General features: G+C 42.1%; 1 protein-coding gene across 5 annotated transcripts in view; it reads right to left on the minus strand.

Moving 5' to 3' along the window:
* LOC128843068 (retinol-binding protein 1) overlaps positions 1 to 21301 on the minus strand; it is a 123908-nt gene that overhangs the window by 45147 nt on the left and 57460 nt on the right. For 3 of the 5 annotated variants that reach the window (XM_054039579.1, XM_054039578.1, XM_054039577.1), the window contains exons 3-4: positions 13557 to 13740; positions 5598 to 5707 (exon numbers count right to left, since the gene is read on the minus strand). In XM_054039579.1, the coding sequence (XP_053895554.1) occupies positions 5598 to 5707; positions 13557 to 13740 (294 nt within the window). The remainder of the gene's footprint in view (positions 1 to 5597; positions 5708 to 13556; positions 13741 to 21301) is intronic. The other 2 variants (XM_054039581.1, XM_054039582.1) reach the window with 1 other exon arrangement.

The following is a 21301-nucleotide window of genomic DNA, read 5'->3' on the forward strand; positions in this document are numbered from 1 at the left end:
CAAACTAAACAAACCCAATTCTTTCAGCCTTCCTTCATAGGTCATGTTCTCAAGACCTTTAATCATTCTTGTTGCTCTTCTCTGGACCCTTTCCAATTTCTCCACATCTTTTTAAAAATGCGGTGCCCAGAACTGGACACAATACTCCAGCTGAGGCCTAACCAGAGCAGAGTAGAGCTCTGTATGTGTGTATATGTATCTCCTCAATATATGTTCCACTCTACATGCATCCGAAGAAGTGGGCTGTAGCCCACGAAAGCTTAAGCTCTAATAAATTTGTTAGTCTCTAAGGTGCCACAAGTACTCCTGTTCTCTTTGAAATGTATAGCAAATCACCTGAGAATGATGGAAAATGGGCAATTACCTTATGTTAATCTGTATGGATAATTACCAGCAATGCTTAGGAAATGGATCTACTTCAAAAGTACTCATAATTGCCTATTGTTTGCAGAAGGACTCTGAGCTGTCACAAGAAGGCCTGAAACTGTATAAAGATGCCTTGGGTACCAATCCTTTTCATCTCACACCTGCTTGATGCTTCATGCAGGGCCGTCCATACACATACCCAAAGTACGCAGCTGCGTAGGGCACCAGGAAATTTGGGGCACCACATTTCCTGGTGCCCTGTGCAGCTGCATGCTGCTTCAGCCCCTGCTCCCTCCCCCCCTAGCTCCACCCCTACTCCCCGGAACTCTGCAGCAGGGCCGGGCCTGCACTCACTGGCGTTGGGAAGTGTAGCGACCCGGCTCCAGCCGCGCCGTCAGTGAGTGCTGGGGGGGTGGTTTCCCACTGCCCCCCATGCCAGGCTAGCCCCCCCCCTGCTCCCCCCCTGCAGAGGCCTGCCTCCCCCCACCTCTGCAGGGGGGATGCATAGGGTCCCAGAATTGCTAGGGATGGCCCTGGCTTCATGCAGGGGAAGCTTAAGCCACAAGGCTGGATCACTCTGAATATAAACATTTGGACTACAACCTATGAACTAATCTGAAAGAACTCTTTGCAACTACAAAGCTCACCATCTCTGCTATGAATCTGAAGAATTGTAGTCATGTCTGTATGTATACTGATCTTTTAACCAATACTCTCTCTCTTTTCTTTTTTTAATATATTTTAGTTTAGGTTAATAAGAATTGGCTGTAAGCGTGTATTTGGCTAAGATCTGGAAGATTCATTAACCTGGGAGGTAATGTGTCTGATTCTTTGGGATTGGTAGAACTTTTTTATATGATGAATAAGATTTTCAGCAATCCGCATCATCTTTGACTTGGGCGTCTGGGTGGAAGCCTGAGGCTGAGTTTCTTTAAGGGAACTGTGTTGTCAGCTTCTGGGTAACCAGTGAGGTGTTACAGAAGCTGTTTTCTGCTGGCTTGGTAAATCTAAGAATTGGAATATCCACCAGCTTTGGGGATTGCCTGCCTCAGTCTGCAGTTCACCTTAATTGGGTGATCTCATTTGGCTTCCCTGGGACTCCAGTCACACTTGTAAATAAACAGGACTGCATCAAAGAAACATCCAACTCCATCATCAATTTTTCCACCTATCTGAAACAACCTGAAAGTCTCTGAATTTTGGCTAACAGCACAACTCAAAAAGAATAACAGTGTGATATGAAACAATAAAGCTTCCATGAAAGAGTCTCTAGTTAGTGTGTGGCTCATTAGAAGGTAGCAACATTTTCTGTTTAAAATGAGGCAGATGGCTTTTTTATTATAAAAGGCCAAAATAAAATAAAATTTAAAAAAATCCTGAATAGACTCTGGCCTGTGACCCAGGCTGTATTGGACATGATACTATATCACAGAATGTTTTATAGCGTTAGCTGGTTTGTGCATAGCATTCTCTCTCTGAATGTACATGCACTGCCCTTTTACAGATTACTTTAAAGAACCAAGCTTGCCACAAGTCAAACTACAGACAACACACTCTCCATCCTCACAGAAAATATCCAAACAGAATAAGAAATCCTTTGAAAGAGGAAGCAAATCTTGGACTAGAGTCCAAATTTAACAAATGGCTAGTTTTACAAAAGGCTGCCAATATAACCAGCACATTTTCCCCCTCAGAGGCAATAGTGAGAAAAAAAAATAATGTCCTTGGACTTTCAAGGACATCCTGCAAAATAATGATCTACACCTTCCACAATTGATAATAGATCTAAAGCCCAAATGCCCACAAACCAGTGCTCCAATTTTTGATGAGTACAACAGCCTTTATTTCAGGCCATGTCTCTATAAATCCAAAAAGAAGTAAGACTGGGAAAATTTTTGCAAGTTTTTGATTGGTGTATCTGAATCAATAATGAACAGAAACAAACTACAACACTCTGCAATGTCATTCAGGGAAGAAGGACGGGGTTAGTCAAAGGAGAAACAATCATTAACACAAAGAAAGAAGCTGGATTTAAGATCCAGCAAGCTTTAATTAAGAAAGACTGCTGTTGGACTAAGCCATGTAAAAGCATTTGAAAGGTGACAACAAATTTATTCATGTACGGCAATTTGGAGACTTGAAATGCAAGGAATTCAATTTCAAATGAAACGAAGATCAAGTGTCTCTTATAAGCAGGAAAAGAAATATTGTACGTGAAGCTTAATTCAGTGACTCTATCAAGAATGTGAAACCCTGCCAGAACATCATACAAGGGACTGAGGGAAGTATTAAAGTGACATCATCCACCATAAATAATTTCGAAGTCCTTTCAAAGCAAATTATTAGCAAACAATTTGCAAATTATTAGCAAACAATACTATTATAGTATTTAATGTTTTCACCCCTCAGCTCACAGAGAGCCGTTAGTTTTGAAAAGAATACTATTATCGTTAAATAAATAATTAAAGTATAGCAAAAAGTTCCAGTGCCATCAGGAAAAATAATTTGGAGATACTCAAAGACAGTTAACTTTTCAGCAGCTATTATCTTCATTTTACATCGTCATCACAACCCTGAGGAAAAGGGCTGGAGGTGAGATAAGTCTGAGGCATCCTATGAGGCCAGAGGGTCCAGACCATTACAGGTTACATACCTTGAGAATAATGCAGGTTCTGATAAGCCCTTGTTTTTAGGTGGCTGTAAAGTCCTGGGGCTGGGATGCTCAGGGGGAAGGCAGATTACATAAGGAGCATAGATGGCCTTCCTCCTTTTCATTGCTGCCAGGATGGATTGCACTGAGTAGCTATACCATTGTAGAATTAATAAAACTGCAGTCATTTGGTCTAAAATCCAGATGTCTGTATCTGTCCTCATTGGCCCCCTTCTATTTTCAATGTACATTAAGTACAAACAGATGACTTCAGCGAGGGACAACATTATGATGACCAGGCTGTACAAAAAAACCTAGGTGTCACTTTGCATACATTTTGCAAAGAAACAAAATATTTGTTGGAATTTTGCTTCAATTTTTTTGTATGCAAAATTAAACTTTATTTCATCACGCTCCACAAACCTGTCATTAGATTCTGATTATTAAACCTTTTTGCAAAGATGGTGAAAAGCCCAAATTCACCCGTTTTCACTTTTTCAGATGGCACTGAGAATTCTATAGTTACATTCGCTTGCCACTAAAATGTCTGCATTTACTAACCTCTCTCTCTCTCAGGAGCACTGAGATACTGCAGCGACTTCCTGTTCTAGGTTGTATAACAAATCTTGGCAAATGCTGACAACGGCCCAGATTCTTGGTCATGCGCACAAAGGGAGCAGAAACTTCCTACATCTTCCTAGAGAGTGTAGAGACGACACAGGCAACAACTATGCCATTCTCCACAGTAGCCCAGTGTAGAGGGAAGGGAGGGTGAGTGACCAGATCACACTGTGCTCCCACTATCTCCAGATAGTTCCAGCTGGCATAGATTAGAGCAATCCTTAGCTACTCTAACTTGTGTCTGGGGATGGGCAGAGAATCGTGAAACTCCCTGACGGTATGTCTACACTGCAGCTGGGAGCAAGCTTACCAACCTGGGTAGACAGATGCATGCTACCCCGAGCCCAGCTAGTCTGAGTCTGTCTCCTAGGCAGGGAGGCTCATTTCTAGCTGCAATGTAGACATACCCTGACTGCCCCACTAGGGTGACCAGATGTTCCGATTTTATAGGGACAGTCCCGATATTTGGGGCTTTTTTTTAAATGGGCTCCTATTACCCCCTACCCCCTGTCCCGATTTTTCACACTTGCTATCTGGTCACCCTATGCCCCACCCAGTCTGCGCTGCATTGAGTGGATCTTGGTTGCAGGCATAAATCTGCCCTGTCGACTGTAAATCACCTACAAACTGAGAAAGACTTTATGGGAAACTAAATGAGCCGTTTGAAAATTAGTGTTTTTCTTTTACTGTTACATAAAGTGCTACCCAGAACATTATTCACAATGGCTACAGAGAATAGTCTTACAGTTGCCAAAAGACAGTTGCATGCAGCAGTCTATTAATCCATTTACACCAGTGACAGTTATCGATGTGAATCCTTCACACATCAGTGGTTAATTAAACCTCCTTAGACTACATAAGGACGTTACAGTCAGTGGATGCAATAACCAGAAAGTTTTCAATCTCTCCTTGTGGGGTTAATGGCTGCCTTAGCAAGTGACAATGACAAGATTCAAGTGGAAAGTCAGATTAAGCACAAAAAACTCTGCATTCCAGAGGTTTCTTGGCAGCAAGAAATATCATTTGGAAGTGCCAAGCTAGAATATCTTCATAGTCATAGATATGAGTGATGAATTCATCCAACACAGTATATGGTTTGAGAGGGAAGCAACTTCTTCCTATTCTGTGCATAACTCAAGATGAGGAAGAACAGATCTTCTGGGCAATCTGTCAACATGTAACTTAACCTTCCTCTAGGCAGTACTCATTGGAAGTGTGGGAGCTTTTAAAGCCCTTACGTCATCATGAGAAACTTTAATGTAAGAGAAGAGAGATTATCTATGCCTAAAAATGTTGGAAGTACTCTGGGGGAAAAAGTAAACACCCTCAGAAATCTAGTAGTGTCTCAACAAACCACAGACCCAGTAGAATGATGAAATAGAAAATCCCCAAGTAGAGCATTTATTTTGTTTTTAATATCAGTATTTTTAGAGTTTTCCTACCCCAAATTGTAGTAACAAATAAATAAAGGATAGTCATATTATTAACATACTACTGGGGAACTACATATGCACTTTTTGAATCATTCTTGCACATAGTCCAATGTTAGTATTACAATTAGTAATTTTATACCTTTCAATATCTTTTTTGAACCTTTTCCTCATTTTTTTGTCTCCTTCCCTCCATGTAAGATCTGCATGATAGCAACTCATTCTCACAGTTACAGCTTCAAGAGAAAATATTTCAGATTTTTAAAAGATTGATCAGGGATTAGAAATCCAAAAACTGAAAATACCAACCCAAAATGGAGTACAATTTTATCTCAATATGGCAGTCACTACAACCAAGGTGCAGCAGCAGTCCTGAAGGCATTTGGACTTGTTTATTTTGGCATAAAGCTCCAACCGTCAGAAGAATGAGCTACTATGTCCAACTTTCCCATCGCAGTTAGGTTAATCTGGTAAAGGTGAATTGGTTTCACTTCTTAAACAAGGATCACTGTTTACCATAACAAACAAACCTGGGTCCAAGGAAGAAAGGAAATCCTCAGTAGCTCTTTCTATGTGCCAATTGTTTCTCACGAGTTCTTTCCTGAACTGGAGCGATCTGAGCGACTCATTATAATGGTGCCTGTGTTAAAATAAAGGCTTTGGTGTGAGGTAATCCTCTCAGAGATACACAAAGCGATTACCTGGCACTTTCAGCATCTAGAACACAATCTGCTTTTATGCACTTTAGACTTTAATGAGATGTGTGAAGAATTCACCATATTCATTCTCTCACGTCACAAGATTAGTATCAATGGTAGTTAACATTCTTGCTGTTACATTTACAAAAGTTCCATGTACCGGTTACAGTACCCAGTCCTTTTTAAAGCCCTCTACTTATTACAGCAGTTATGGTAGCAACTCCACATTTAAAGCATCGTTGATATTTTTGCTTAAAGCAGAATTCAAATCCCTCCATTTTTCACTTTAATTGTTACACTTAGTTTCCATATTAAACACAGACTTTCCATTATTATTATTTTATTAAAATATTCACTCCTGGAGAGGAGATTTTAAAAATTATACTTTTTTCCAAAGCTTATTCCCCAAGAGCCTACCTTTTTATTTATTTATTTTCTTCTTTCCTTTAGTTAAAGAGCCACAGTCCCCAGAATCTCCAAAACACCTAATTCTTACAAGATTCCAGATATGGCTACTTTTTAAATGTAAATTTAAATGCAAAGGGAGTTATTCCCTTGTGTGTCATAACTGAGTTTAACCCTACAAAAGACAGGCTGATGCAGCTGCCCAGATCCACCAGCAACTTACATTCGCCTCGCTGCCTCGCCAGCCCTCCTGCTGTGTCTCCAGGCAATAGCCCTTACCACTCCTACTTGCCTTTGTGCTTCCTTGACACCAGTCTCCTTGCAACTTGACTATCTTCAGTAGTGAGACTCCCAATCCAACAGACCAGCTACGGTCTGTTAGAATGGGGCTCCCATCTGGAGATCCATGGGAGGTTTGCCAGACTGAGAGATTGCCTTTATAGAGCTGCAAACTCCACTCCTCAATATACTTGGCCTACAAGAATCCTTCTCCAACCATGTCCTAGTCACTGTTACCAACAGGTTGCACTGAGAGAGTAAGGAGAGGGTGAGAAATTTATCCAAAGTTGCCTGAGAAGACAGATTCTCCATTGAATGAAATCTCTTAATGAACATTAGAGGTGAGCCCCATTTTGATGGACATTAGCAGGTCTGTTGGAATGGGACTCCTGATGCAGGGGTTTAAGATATTAGAGGGAAGATGAGGGCCTGGATAAAAGGGTCATCAGTGGCTTTTTACTGGCTCTGTAAACCCCAATGCACACTGTTCCCAATCCCCAGCTTGCCATGTCCAGTTCCCTGATGTTCAATAGAATTTTTTTTTCCAGTTCACAATATATTAGTGAGGCCACAAGTAAATATTTCTGCATTCTTCTCTTTTACTACTTTGTTTTTGTCAGTCTTTTACTTCTTTGTATTCTCTTTTGGGGTTTGTTCCTTCTCACCTGTCCTGTTTGTCCCTTGCTTCACTCTCCACTCCTAATTCTTGGTTTTATGCAGTTCAGCTCCCCATTCTACCTCTAGCCCTACTACCCCACTCCATCTGTGAACACAGCAGATCTAAGAGCACCGCTGTGAGGCCAGTAAGACTAAAGGATAACACTTCTTCCTTAACTCGGGCTATATGTTATGTATAAATTCACTGGTGATCCCCGACATCTCTCCTGGTGGTATTCAGAGAGGTGACTTAAGTTTCCCCCCTTCAAACAATATAAAACACAATTGTAATGATGTCTACCGTTATTTTACAATTTAATTTAAAACCCTTTTTTGTAAACATATAAGAGTTGAGGAAATATATAATGCAAGGCATCAATCTACAGTATGAAACTCTTACCATATTAACACAATCTTCAATGCATTAGTCAATGCAATGCAATCCAGAATCCTTCAATAACCCATTGCACAAAGTTAATTGAGGACTGGGATCTTGTGTATAACAAAAACTGAGCAGCTACTCTGTGCAGTGTACATTTTAACGGCTGATAGCTTTTCATTTAAACAGTGCCACAATGTACCTACTAATCTACAAATTCCCAGGCTTCTGAATTTATATATACAACTTTATTTAGATACATATGTATCATGTTGTATATAGAAACACACAATATTATATTATAAACACTATAGTAAAACATGGGGGATAAAAGGCAGAAATTTTAAATGTATCTATTCCCTTTCTTACAGAGAATACTTCCCCTACATTACTGGTGGAACTAAAATATTGCTACTTTTGATCATTAATATCAATACAAACCTAATTTCTCTGTCCTAAATTAATCCCTGGTGTAAATACACTGCAATCAGCCCTCAATCACAACAGGGGTACAACATTTAATTCATTGTGTCTACTAAAAATACTGTTTTATATTCAGAAATACACAGCAATATGCAGTAACTGACTGGAATTAGATCCAGTGGGTCCCTCCCTCCTCTAGCTCATGGTGCATGAGGAACATATTGCACTGCCATGCAAATCTTAAACTCACAAAGAACAAATCATTTCCCCTCTGCATTGCAGGACCTGCTACTCATGTTAGAATTTATTTCACAACCAGAGGAGGTTTTAGCAATCCACCAAAAATACCTTTACTGTGACCCGCAGTGAGAAAAGCTCACTCAGTGGTGGGGTGGGGGGAATAAAATCTATTACTCTTTCTCACTATACAAGGCAACGCAAAGTTGCGGAAGCCTTCGATTGGCACAGCAGCCAGGGTGATGTTTTGTCAAATTAGACCCATAATGAGGAAGTAAAATTCCTTAAAACAGATACTTTTTATCTTCACTGTGCCTCTCAATCCCCCAACAAATTTCAGGGACACATTTCCCAAAACATCAGGGAAAATAATCTAGATTGCCTGCATAAAATCAGCATATGTAAATCATGTTTATACAAATTAGAATTCTGCTTTACTACCACATTTTTAATCCTAAAAAAAAAAAAAAAAAAAAACCCACCCAGAACTGCAAGTTATTCTCATGCCCCCTAACAGGACACAACATACCAACACAGTAAAGTGTGTGATTCAAATTGCTGATCAGAAGAGAGAGCTATGTACAATAATGCTTGATTTTGACCCCTTTTTTTGTTATCAGAATATCTTTCAGCTTGCTACTAAAATTCTAGAGAAATACACAGTGAGATAAGCAATCAGTTCTTAATTTACTAAGCAGGATAAGAGTATATTGTATGTACCTGATTCTCAACTGGTATAAATCGGCATAACTCTACAATGAAGATATGCCAGTTTATGCTAGCTGAGGCACCATCCCTATTATATCTTTAACAAAAATGGAAGTGACAATTAAGATCGCTTGGCATGCCATTTTACCAAAACACTGAATTTATATTTAAGGGACTGGATTAAGCACAAGGCATCAGGTATTAGTGCTTATTTCAGCTAGAAAGCAGAGAGCTCAGTCACTGCTTTGAGGCAAACTGTTACTCTTATTCTTGCTAAAATGCTTGTTTCACTTTTTCTTTTCTATTAAACGCTAAAATTTTAGCGTTTAGGTAACAATTGATTAATAAAAGAAAGCATGAGAAATTGTCACAATAAAAGTTGGTTATTAGTGTGCTCTAAACTCTGTGATGGGTAAAAAGCTACAAAGAAACCAAAATGAACACAGTTTATCACATTAATAAGTGAACTCTCCACCTGAACTGTTAGTGCACAAATTTTTGGGTGTCACAAATCTCTTCATAATTCTCTTCAGGTACCCTCTCTGTACAGATTGTGCACTTGGTTGCTCACATGATACTGTGGTTATAATCACTGACAAAATATATACATATATAGTTTACATCTATATAGCACCTCTTATCCAAAAGGATTCCAAAATATCTTACAAACCAAATGCTTACAACCAGCATGTCTACTGACTTCAAAGGGAGCTGTGAGTACAGAAGGCTTGTAGGATCAAGGCCTGGATAACTACAGGGCTCACTTCACCTGGAACAACTACAGCTGCTTCTCTAGTGGAAAGCAGCAGTTGTTTAGGAATGATGCACCATGATTGTTTAGGAAAACAAGTGAAGAATAACATGCCCAATTGACACTACTTTCTGGACAATCCTGGGAGGTTTGTGTCTGAGCCTCTAAGCTTTGTGCAACAGGTCTACAAACTGGCTCCAACCAGAGGGAGAAAAAGCACACCCCATAGTGAGGACAGATGGCTGTGGCTGAGAATGTTGAATTAACAACATAGCTATAGCACAATCATGTTCCTTGGAGGTCTCTCATAAAATACAGGCTAAACCTGACCCGACTTAAGGAAATGTGTCTGTCGATTGATTTATTCTATACTTTCTATGTTCTCAAACAGAAATAGGACAAGAAGTAAAACATGTTGCGATACCACCCACCATAATGTATTTATTTATATATATGTGTGTGTGTGTGTCTGTGTATAGCTGAAGTTGTGAGGTTTCAGACAAAAGGACACAGCAAATTCAGGTGGTTTTAAAAAAAACAACAGCTGCCACGGAGTTGGGTTTTACTAGTTGCGAGTTTCAGTAAGAGATCCTTCAAAGCACTGGTTTGAACTGAAACATGCAGCCAAAATGGTACTGAGGACAAAACTATCTCAACTAATTTAGTAGAAGTTCAAGAAAGTAGATTGGTTTGTAAGTTATATTAGCCTCCTGTTTCACTTCTCTGTATTAATCCATCCAGAAGGGCCTTAGCAAGGAGAGTTTCTTCCTCTATTTCTCACAGCCACATGGTTCCTAACCTATTTAGACCATGTGACTTAAGAACAATGCATGTTTAATATTACTTAATATTAAGAAATTCCTTAATTTCTTAAACTTACCTGGAGAAATTAAGGACAATTTTCTAGAATGACTAGTGATTTGGTGTGTGTAGCGGGGTGTAGAAGCCAGCCCTGGGAGAGGGCTAGGAAAAAAAAAAAAGCCCAAGCTGATTGGGGAAGGAGCTACACCTGGACCACATCCCAGTCAGGGCAGCTGGGCCTCATAGGAAGGCCAGGGCAACCAGAAGCAGAGCAGAGTCTCTCCTCTAGCTGTGGAGGGAGACTGGCCTGGTTGCAGGAGAGTAAGAAGGTACCTGGGAGTGAAGCAGGGCTGGGGAAGAGCCAGAGGAGCAGGGGAGCTCCAGCCTAGTTCCAGGCCCATAGAGGTACTGGGTAGTAGAAGAAGGCAGCAGGTCAACCCCCACTTGCCTGTGATAAGTGGCTTTTATACTGCAGTCTGCCCCAATGAGTGGGGGCTAGGTAAGGACTGGCAGTAGCCCAGACTGAGGTGAGGTGGGGGGGTAGTGGGAGGGGTCTCCCCAGGGAGGGGTCTCCCCAGGGAGGGGAGACCCACTGAGACTGTAGGGTTACTGTCTGGGGGCAGCACCCAGAGAAAGGGTCATCCGGGAGGGCCAGCTGTGGCGGATCACCGGCCTGCAGAGGGTGCTCTGGAGGCTGGAGAGCTAATTCTTGATACGACCATCAGGAGGCACCACAGGGATGAGTCTGCACAGTGTGCCTCAATTTTGGGGTGCCCAATTTGAGTCCTGAGCACTCAATCGAAAACCAGTCCCCTTTAATGGGTCTCAAGTCAGACATCTAAAAAATGAGGCACCCAAAATTATGGTTTTGAAAATTTAAGACTAAGAGGCAGAATGTATAGGTCATTCAGAATCAATAATCTGGTTATCAGACCATTCAAGCTCTGGTTTTGGAGGGCAGATATTGGTTTCATCTTTAGGGGACACACTCTGCATGTGAGAACAGTGATATCATAGGTAAGCGTGTGTGTCATTTATAGGCACTGTATGTAAATAATAGTAGTAGATGTTGGGCCTAGAACACTGATAGCATTCCTTTTTTAAAGTGAAGATCAGGACCACCATCAAAAGGTTTTAGTGCTTTCATAGTCTTAATCTCTATCCTCCTAGGTGGATAAGATCTTTAAATAATGAAAATTATAAATATTCTTAAACTTGTGTAGGTATGTCATCACAGAAACATGTAGATTAAACACGTACAGGTACTTTAATTTTCAGACAACTCACTCAATTTTTAACCTGTGAACATATACATATGAGATGCTTGCATACAGATATTTTGCCCATGAAAATTCAGAGACCATGGCTGAAAACTTGTTCCTTAATCAGCTGTATGCACCAAAATCAATCGCTTAAAAATCTAGTAAAAGTCCTCTCAAAATACATTTCTAGATTAACTGTTGGCTTCTTTCTTGTTTCTCCCCCACCCCCCAACTCTACTAGAATCCAGAAATCTGAATTTCCAGCATGCCAGGCAGACTTTAGAACTGTCATCAAGGCCAACATGGAAGAATTACTTACCTAGTAGTTTGGCTTCTCTGAAAGCATTATTCTGGTCAGAATCTCACAGCTGGCTCTTGTGCTCCCTAATGTGAGACAGGAGACACTCCCCAGACTCTCAAGTTCTAAATCCCCAATGTCAGCAGTAGTACACTGAGGCACATGTCATTTTTACTACTGGTGGTCTCACACCACACACTTCCCCCTATCCCCAGCTTCTCCTGGAACTTTCCAGTCAGTTCATGGTTAAGTAGAAAATGATATCTCCCACGGCCACCCTGAAGAAATCCTGCCAAAAAGATATCTTTACAGAAGCAAAATTACACAGTAATCTTCTTTTATTATAGCACCTGGGAAGAATTCTCCGTCTCAGAGATTGAAGAAAGATCAAATGTGAAACCATAAATAACTGCAACAGGAAGCAAGAACAAGGCTGAGGCCAAGAAATGAGAAGAATATAAAAGAGAGGTAAGATACACACCAAACCCCGTCACCTTTTGACAGCTTTCAAGAGGCATGCTAACAAAATTCTAGCAGGTGGGAGAGTTTGGGCTCCCCTACACCCTGCAGTACTGAACAACCAGAGTAGGATTCTTCCCCACAGACTGACTCCAAGCAACAGTGCTTTGCAAGCTTATGAAGTGAGAACTACATAACTGCTTTGTGTAAGATGGAAACAGCCCTGAGGCAGAGGAAACCATCCTACCTTGGATCAAATAAGCCTTGACATCATTATTGAGTTCAGGCCAGCCACATCATAGCAGTGTGAAATGCAACTGGCATATCACTGTAACATGTTCCTATCAGTGGTGGCAGTGTCCAGTGAATTTGTCTTAAACTAAACAAAGAGCCATTCTGAGAACTTTAGATTGCTCCAAGTTCAGCCCCAGAGGCCACTGGGGTCTTGGCATAGAAAACAAATTTAACAGCAAAAAGAATTGGACCTGACTGGAAGGCATGGGAGGGACACAGCAGAAAAGGACCCCAAAGCAGGATCAGTGCTGATTGTATTGAAGAACTGGAGCAACACATGAAGAGGCATGGACTTAGGCATGGAGCTCCTTCAATGACTCTAATCAAGAAGGAATTCACTGAAAGGTTCCCATGGTGGCAGCTAATGTCCTGGATGGTGTGTGACCACTAGTGTAAGGGTGTGTGTAGGGGGACTTGCGCCACAACCCCATACTACTGCTCTTATAGACTAAAGCCTGAAAGCTTGGGGAGCTCCACCTGCCTTGCACTAGGGAACACTAGACTCCAGAGTAAGAATCCTGCTCAGAGAAAAAAGTTTAGTTCATGAGTGTTCGTTGCTCACAGACCTAGCATCCTTATCACAAAGCAGACGACACATGAACAATCCTTAAGAGGCTTTTCATCTCTCTGGGCAAGGATGAATCACTTCCCTTTGTTTCAGCTTAGCTGAATGGTCTAAAAGGCCTACCCAACTAGTACTTTGTCCTAGTGAACATACAGAGGTCTTTGCCCTTTCCATTGTATTGTAGCCCTGTTAAAATGCAGACATGACAAATGCTGCTCCTTGCGATCTGTTGTGGCCTCTGGCAACTCCGTGAACAAAAATAAACACAATTACCTTAGCACCTTTACAGTTTCCGTCCACTTCTCCTGTTCACTCTCCCATGGATCCACTCTAATCCAGTCTGATGTCTCCAGCGCAAGCTGAGCCATAGCTATCCGGTGCCTTGCTGAAACCAAGCCTTTCTTTCCATAGCTATCGTTGACCGGAGAAATGATACCTTCAATCACCCGGTATCTTCCTTGGGAAGACAAGAAAGAAAATCAGCATTTTAGATCCATTTTTTAAAAATGGTGATAAAAAGGAAACTGCAATTTATGTAAACACTGAAAAGTAATGTTCCTGTTCTTCTGTGATTACACTCTTCAAAGTTCTATTATTGAAATGTTAACTCCATTAGACAATATTAAAAGGAAAGCTGGATGAGTATATAACTTCCTGCAAATAGAAATGTTTGTCATTTATAATGCAGATGATCAAGCTCACTGAAGAGAAGGTTAATGAATTTTTAGTTCAAGTAACTGTACCACTGCAGCTTTCAGACAGCCTAGATGATGAATGTTTTAATTGACCAGAGTTTGTTTCCAAGCATCTCATGCGTACCATTTAACAAGATCATTGTGCTTCCTCATCAGGCTAAAGCAAGAATTACACTATGTAAAACCGGAGCAGTTTTCTGCTGTACTGTTTAATAGCACAAACCAAGCAAATCAGTAGATTCAAAAATTCTATTTTTTGTATAGCACAGGGATGGGTGATGAAGGTGTTTTAAAACAAGACTTAAAACACTGGAAAAACATCCTTGCCGAGTTTATCTGCCATGAAGCTTGCTTTCCATCTGGTTGATCATGTTAATTAAAGTGAAAATATGCCTGTATTTTCCAACTACTGTAATGTAATGAAATAATTAACGCTATAAGCTCTCATAGTCAGATTCTGCAGCCTCCGATTCAAGTCAGGAAATAAAAGTAGATAAAATCTTCCCACAAAAGCTATAGCATTTATCCAAATAGAAACAGCAGAGAAAGGCAGCACCAACATGAGCTTCATGTAGCTAGAATGGATAAGAACAGAGTGCAGAATAGAGATGTTTCAATAAATACAAATAATCGCGCTAAAATCTTTATGAATCTAACATAGGTACTCTATGGCATATGGGGAGAAAATAAAATAAAAACAGATCTCTTTATAACTGACATTACTGAATAAAGAAAAAAAAAATCAAATCACCCTGCTGCAGCCAATCTCTATTATTCTACAAAGAGGGCTATCCTGAGAGCCTCAAAATTCATTTCTGATACTTGAACACGACATTATAATCTAATGGATTGCAATTTCATTTTATACATTGGGGTGAGATTTTCAAGAGAGTCTAAGGGAATTAGGCACACAAATCCCATTACAATTCAACAAGATTTGCATGCCTCTTTGCTTTGAAAAACCCAGCTTAAAGTACCTTCTCTTTTAAACCATCCTCATATAGGCAATGCAGTCTGTGGAGCTGGAAAGTGTCATTAAATCCACTTCAATCTGACAGTGAAAATCTTTTCACTTACATATGGTGAAGATTCATCTAAAGTGTTGAACAATATATGACAGTTACATAAAATATTTTCAATGTTGTGTAAACTTACAGTGCTACCTATGAGATTTTTATTAATAACACTGATAAATAAATCAACTGCTTAGATAAAATAGTGCTATAATAGATCCCCAGTTAGGGAGGGAGTTGTAATATGGTATGGATTCATATATTGTATTTATATTTTATAAGGTATTTTGCTTATAACATACTATACAACAATTTTCACTTCTGGGCTTCAGTTCATTTTCCGCCCCAACATTTCTATAAAAATAAGGCAGAAGATATTTGTTCTTTTATTATCTATATATCACAGCAAATATATTTAATAAAAGAACTAAAAGCTCAAGTTGGAGTGTGGTCACATTATCCAAGTAAGGGTAAGTTACTTGTGAGATATCTTGATCAGGATGGATAAAATCAACGATTTAAAAAAAATAAAAATCATTTTTTTTATTTAAATCGGATTTTTTTGATAAAATACTTTGAGGAAAAAACCTATCTAAAGTTAGTTGTAATTAAGATACATTATAGCTCAAAGATATCTCATCATGGAATAGGGATTAAAAATTCTAATTCTATAGTATGAGACAAAATATTCATGTAATGTTTAAGAAAAGTTTTGTAAATGAGTTCCAATAGTTCATGGATTAGGGACCCAATTTTATGGGGATCCAGGGGCTTCCGTATTGATTATTTAGGTTAATCTTTCTATCTATCCAATGGGACTCAACGCTCAGTCTAGAACAGTAGTTCCCAAACTTTAACAATCTGTGAATCCCTTTCATGACAATGTCAAGTCTCGCGAACCCCCTCCTAAAAATGAATACTTCCAGGGATTTTCTCCTTTACCTGAGTATAAATTATAAAAGCAGTGATCTTGGAAATACACAATTTGTTTTTATGACATGCTTATTACACACTATTTATTATTAAGTATCAGGGGGTAGCTGTATTAGTCTGTATCTACAAAAACAATAAGGAGTCTGGTGGCACCTTAAAGACTAACAGATTTATTTGGGCATAAACTTTCGTGGGTAAAAACCTCACTTCTTTGGATGCATAGAGTGAAAGTTACAGATGCAGGCATTATATACTGACACATGGAGAGCAGGGAGTTACTTCGCAAGTGGAGAACCAGTGTTGACAGGGCCAATTCAATCAGGGTGGATGTAGTCCACTCCCAATAATGGATGAGGAGGTGTCAATTCCAGGAGAGGAAAAGCTGCTTCTGTAATGAGCCAGCCACTCCCAGTCCCTATTCAAGCCCAGATTAAGGGTGTTAAATTTGCAAATGAATTTTAGTTCTGCTGTTTCTCTTTGAAGTCTGTTTCTGAAGTTTTTTTGTTCAATGATAGTGACTTTTAAATCTGTAATAGAATGACCAGGGAGATTGAAGTGTTCACTTACTGGCTTATGTATGTTACCATTCCTGATGTCTGATTTGTGTCCATTTATTCTTTTGCGGAGGGACTGTCCGGTTTGGCCAATGTACATGGCAGAGGGGCATTGCTGGCACATGATGGCATATATAACATTAGTGAATGTGCAGATGAATGAGCCCTTGATGGTGTGGCTGATGTGGTTGGGTCCTCTGATGGTGTCGCCAGAGTAGATATGGGGACAGAGTAGGCAACGAGGTTTGCTACAGGGATTGGTTCCTGGGTTGGTGTTTCTGTGGTGTGGTGTGTAGTTGCTGGTGAGTATTTGCTTCAGGTTGGTGGGTTGTCTGTAAGCGAGGACTGGCCTGCCTCCCAAGGTCTGTGAGAGTAAAGAATCATTTTCCAGGATAGGTTGTAGATCATGGATAATGCACTGGAGAGGTTTTAGCTGGCAGCTGTATGTGATGGCCAGTGGTGTTCTGTTATTGTCCTTGTTGGGCCTGTCCTGTAGTAGGTGATTTCTAGTACCCCTCTTGCTCTGTCAATCTGTTTCCTCACTTCCCCAGGTGGGTATTGTAGTTTTACGAACCCAGGAACCAATCCCTGTAGCAAACCTCGTTGCCTACTCTGTCCCCATATCTACTCTGGCGACACCATCAGAAGACCCAACCACAAGGTTCCTATGTTTCATCAAGGAGTATCAGATGTGAAACAGCAGGAAGGTATTTAAGAAGTCAACTCAAAGAGTTCCTCCTACACAAGCATTCAGGTCTTCAGCTGTCCAGGCAAACAACGCACATTACAACAAAGCTTAAACTTGTTCTTCATAATAATTTTAAAAACAACACTAGCTGTTTATTTCATTTTAAAAACAGCAAAAAATATCCACCTCCTTTTCTATTTCTTATAAGGAGTCTTGAAGTTTCAATCTCCTCAATGTGATAGATAGGCTTGCTTTGATCTGCTTAGCTCTTGGAAGTCCAGGGGCTCCGGGCTGCTGGCCCAGTGCTGCTCGGGGTCCTTAGGGACAGCTCTGTCCGCCATTAGGGATTTTTTTTCCCCGAGAACCCCCTGGAACATTTTGCGAACCCCCAAGGGTTCACGAATCCCAGTTTGGGAATCACTGGTCTAGAAGATACCATCAGAGATGCTTAGGGTATGTGTATGTGTACACTACAAAATTAGGTCGAATTTATAAAAGTTTATTTTCGTAGGAAGCGATTTTATACAGCCGATTGTGTGTGTCCCCACTAAGCACATTAAGTCGCATTAAGTCAGCGGAGTGCGTCCACAGTACCAAGGCTAGCATCTAGTTTCGGAGCGTTGCACTGTGGGTAGCTATCCCATAGTTCCCGCAATCTCCGCCACCCATTGGAATTCTCAGTTGAGCTCCCACAATGTTTTGATGTTGCCCCATCAAAAACATTGTCGCGGGTGGTTTTGGGTACACATCATCAGTCACCCCTCCCTCCGTGAGAGCAACGGCAGACAATCGTTTCGCACCTGTTTTCCGTGCAGACGCCATACCATGGCAAGTGTGCAGCCCGCTCAGCTCAGCTGCCGCTGTTGTGTCCTGGGTGCTGCTGACAGCAGACGGTACAATAGGGCTGCAAACCATCGTCATGCTTCCGCTGCCACTCCGCTCTCCTGCTCTGGCAGCTGATGATGCAGTAGGGCTGCAAACCATTGTCACGCTTCCACTGCCACTCTGCTCTCCTGCAGATGCCATGGAGCCCGCTCAGATCACTGCGGCAGTTATGAGCACTGTACACACCTCGTGCATTATCCTGCAGTGTATGCAGCACCAGAACCTGCAAAAGCAGGCGAGGAGGCAACGGCAGCGCGGTGATGAGGACATGGACGCAGACTTTTCTCAAAGCACGGGCCCTGGCAATTTGGACATCATGGTGGTAATGGTGCAGGTTCATGCCTTGGAATGCTGATTCTGGGCCTGGGAAACAAGCACAGACTGGTGGGACCACATAGTGTTGCAGGTCTGGAATGATTCCCAGTGGCTGCGAAACTTTCGCATGTGTAAGGGCACTTTCATGGAACTTTGGGACTTGCTTTCCCCTGCCCGAAGCACAAGAATGCCAAGGAGCCCTCACAGCTCACAAGCGAGTGGCGATAACCCTGTGGAAGCTTGCAACGCCAGACAGCTGCCGGTCAGTCGGGAATCAATTTGGAGTGGGCAAATCTGCCTGGGGGGGGCTGCTGTGATCCAAGTAGCCAACGCAATCACTGAGCTGCTGCTATCAAGAGTAGTGACTCTGGGAAATGTGCAGGTCATAGTGGATGGCTCTGCAGCAATGGGATTCCCCAACTGTGGAGGGGTGATAGATGGAACGCATATCCCTATCTTGGGACCGGAGCACCAAGACAGCCAGTATATAAACCGCAAGGGGTACTTTTCAATGGTGCTGCAAGCACTGGTGGATCACAAGGGACGTTTCACCAACATCAACATGGGATGGCTGGGAAAGATACCAGATGCTCGCATCTTCGGGAACTCTGGTCTGTCTGAACAGCTGCAGCAAGGAACTTACTTTCCAGACCAGAAAATAACTGCCTATAGTTATCCTTGGGAACCCAGCCTACCCCTTAATGCCATGGCTCATGAAGCCATACACACTCACCCTGGACAGTAGTCAGGAGCTGTTCAACTATAGGCTGAGCAAGTGCAGAATGGTGGTAGAATGTGCATTTGGACGTTTAAAAGCGCATGGGTGCAGTTTACGGACTTGGTTAGACCTCAGCAAAACCAATATTCCCATTGTTATTACTGCTTGCTGTGTGCTCCACAATATCTGTGAGAGTAAGGGGGAGACATTTATGGTGTGATGGGAGGTTGAAGCAAATTGCCTGGCCGCTGATTACACGCAGCCCGACACCAAGGCGGTTAGAAGAGCACAGCAGGGAGTGCTGCATATCAGAGAAGCTTTGAAAACCAATTTCGTGACCGGCCAGGCTACGGTGTGAAAGTTCTGTTTGTTACTCCTTGATGAAAACCCGCCCCCTTGGTTCACTCTACTTCCCTGTAAGCCAACCGCTCTCCCCTCCCCTCTTTGATCACCGCTTGCAGAGGCAAAGTCATTGTTTCAAATTCATGCATTCTTTATTGATTAGTCACAGAAATAAAGGGATAACTGCCACGGTAGCCCGGGAGGGGTGGTGGAAGAGGGAAGCACCGGGTGGGGTGGTGGAGGAGGGAAGGACAAGGCCACACTGCACTTCAAAACTTATTGAATGCCAGCTTTCTGTTGCTTGGGCAGTCCTCTGGGGTGGAGTGGTTGGGTGCCCGGAGGGCCTCCCCCCACCGTGGTCTTGGGCGTCTGGGTGAGGTTATGGAACTTGGGGAGGAGGGCAGTTGGTTACACACGGGCTGCAGCGGCGGTCTGTGCTCCTGCTGCCTTTCCTGCACCTCAACCATATGCCAGAGCATATCAGTTTGATCCTCCAGTAGCCTCAGCATTGCCTCCTGCCTCTTCTCATCACACTGCCGCCACCATTCCTCTTGCTCCCGCCACCTCTCCTCTTGATCCTGCCATCTCTCATCTCACACATCCCTCCTGTCCTCACATTCATTTTGTGCTTTCCTGGACTCTGCCATTGTTTGTCTCCACACATTCTGCTGGGCTCTTTTAGTGCAGGAGGATTGCATGAGCTCAGAGAACATTTCATCGTGAGTGCATTTTTTTTGCCTTCTTATATGCATTAGCCTCTAGGACAAAGAGGATAGGGGTAGTGTTGAAACATTTGCAGCTGCGGGAGGAAAAAAAGGGAGAGTTGGGTTGACCATTTAAAATGGGTTGGCCATTTAAAAGAAGGGACTAAGGTTTTCCGGTTAACGTGCAGTACAAACCCAACTAAACCCCCCCCACACACCCAATTCTCTGGGATGATCGCTTCACTCCTCCCCCCACCGCGTGGCTAACAGTGGGGATGATTTCTTTTCAGCCACAGGCACACAGCCCAGCAGGAACGGCCACCTCTGAATGTCCCCTTAATAAAATTCCCCTATTTTAACCAGGTGACCATGAATGATACCACTCTCCTGAGGATAACACAGAGAGATAAAGAACGGATGTTGCTTTACTGCATTTCAGAAGCTTTATTGGCCGCAAATACATCCCTGGCCACAAATACATCCCAAGTCTTCAGGGCAAATTAAACATTAAATATGCTTGCTTTTAAACCATGTATTATATTTACAAAGGTACACTCACCAGAGGAGCCTTCTCCGCCTTCAAGGTCTGGGAGCCCGAGTTGGGTAATAAACAGTTCCTGGCTGTCGGGGAGAACGGTTTCTCCACTTGCCTGCTGTGCGCTATCCTCTTCCTCGTTCCCAAAATCCTCATCCCTGTTGCATGAGTCTCCCTTGCAGGAGTCCACGTACGGGGTGCGGTAGTTGTAGGGGTATCCCCTAAAATTGCATGCAGCTCATCAAAGAAGAGGCATGTCTGGGGGTCTGACCCGGAGCAGCGGTTTGCCTCTTTGGTTTTTTGGTAGGCTTGCCTGAGCTCCTTAAATTTCACGTGGCACTGCTGTGGGTCCCTTTTATAGCCTCCGTCCTTCATGCCCTTGGAGATTTTTTTCAAATATTTTGGCATTTCGTCTTTTGGAATGGAGTTCTGATAGCATGGATTCGTCTCAGATCCAGTACCTCCTGTTCGGTCCATCCTGGAGCTCTTTTGCGATTCTGGGACTCCATGGTTACCTCTGCTGATGAGATCTGCATGGTCACCTGTTCTGATCAGCTTGCCATGCTGGCCAAACAGGAAATAAAATTCAAAAGTTTGCGGGGCTTTTCCTGTCTACTTGGCCAGTGCATCTGAGTT

This window comes from Malaclemys terrapin, chromosome 9 (assembly GCF_027887155.1).
Source record: "Malaclemys terrapin pileata isolate rMalTer1 chromosome 9, rMalTer1.hap1, whole genome shotgun sequence".
Taxonomy (NCBI): domain Eukaryota; kingdom Metazoa; phylum Chordata; order Testudines; family Emydidae; genus Malaclemys; species Malaclemys terrapin.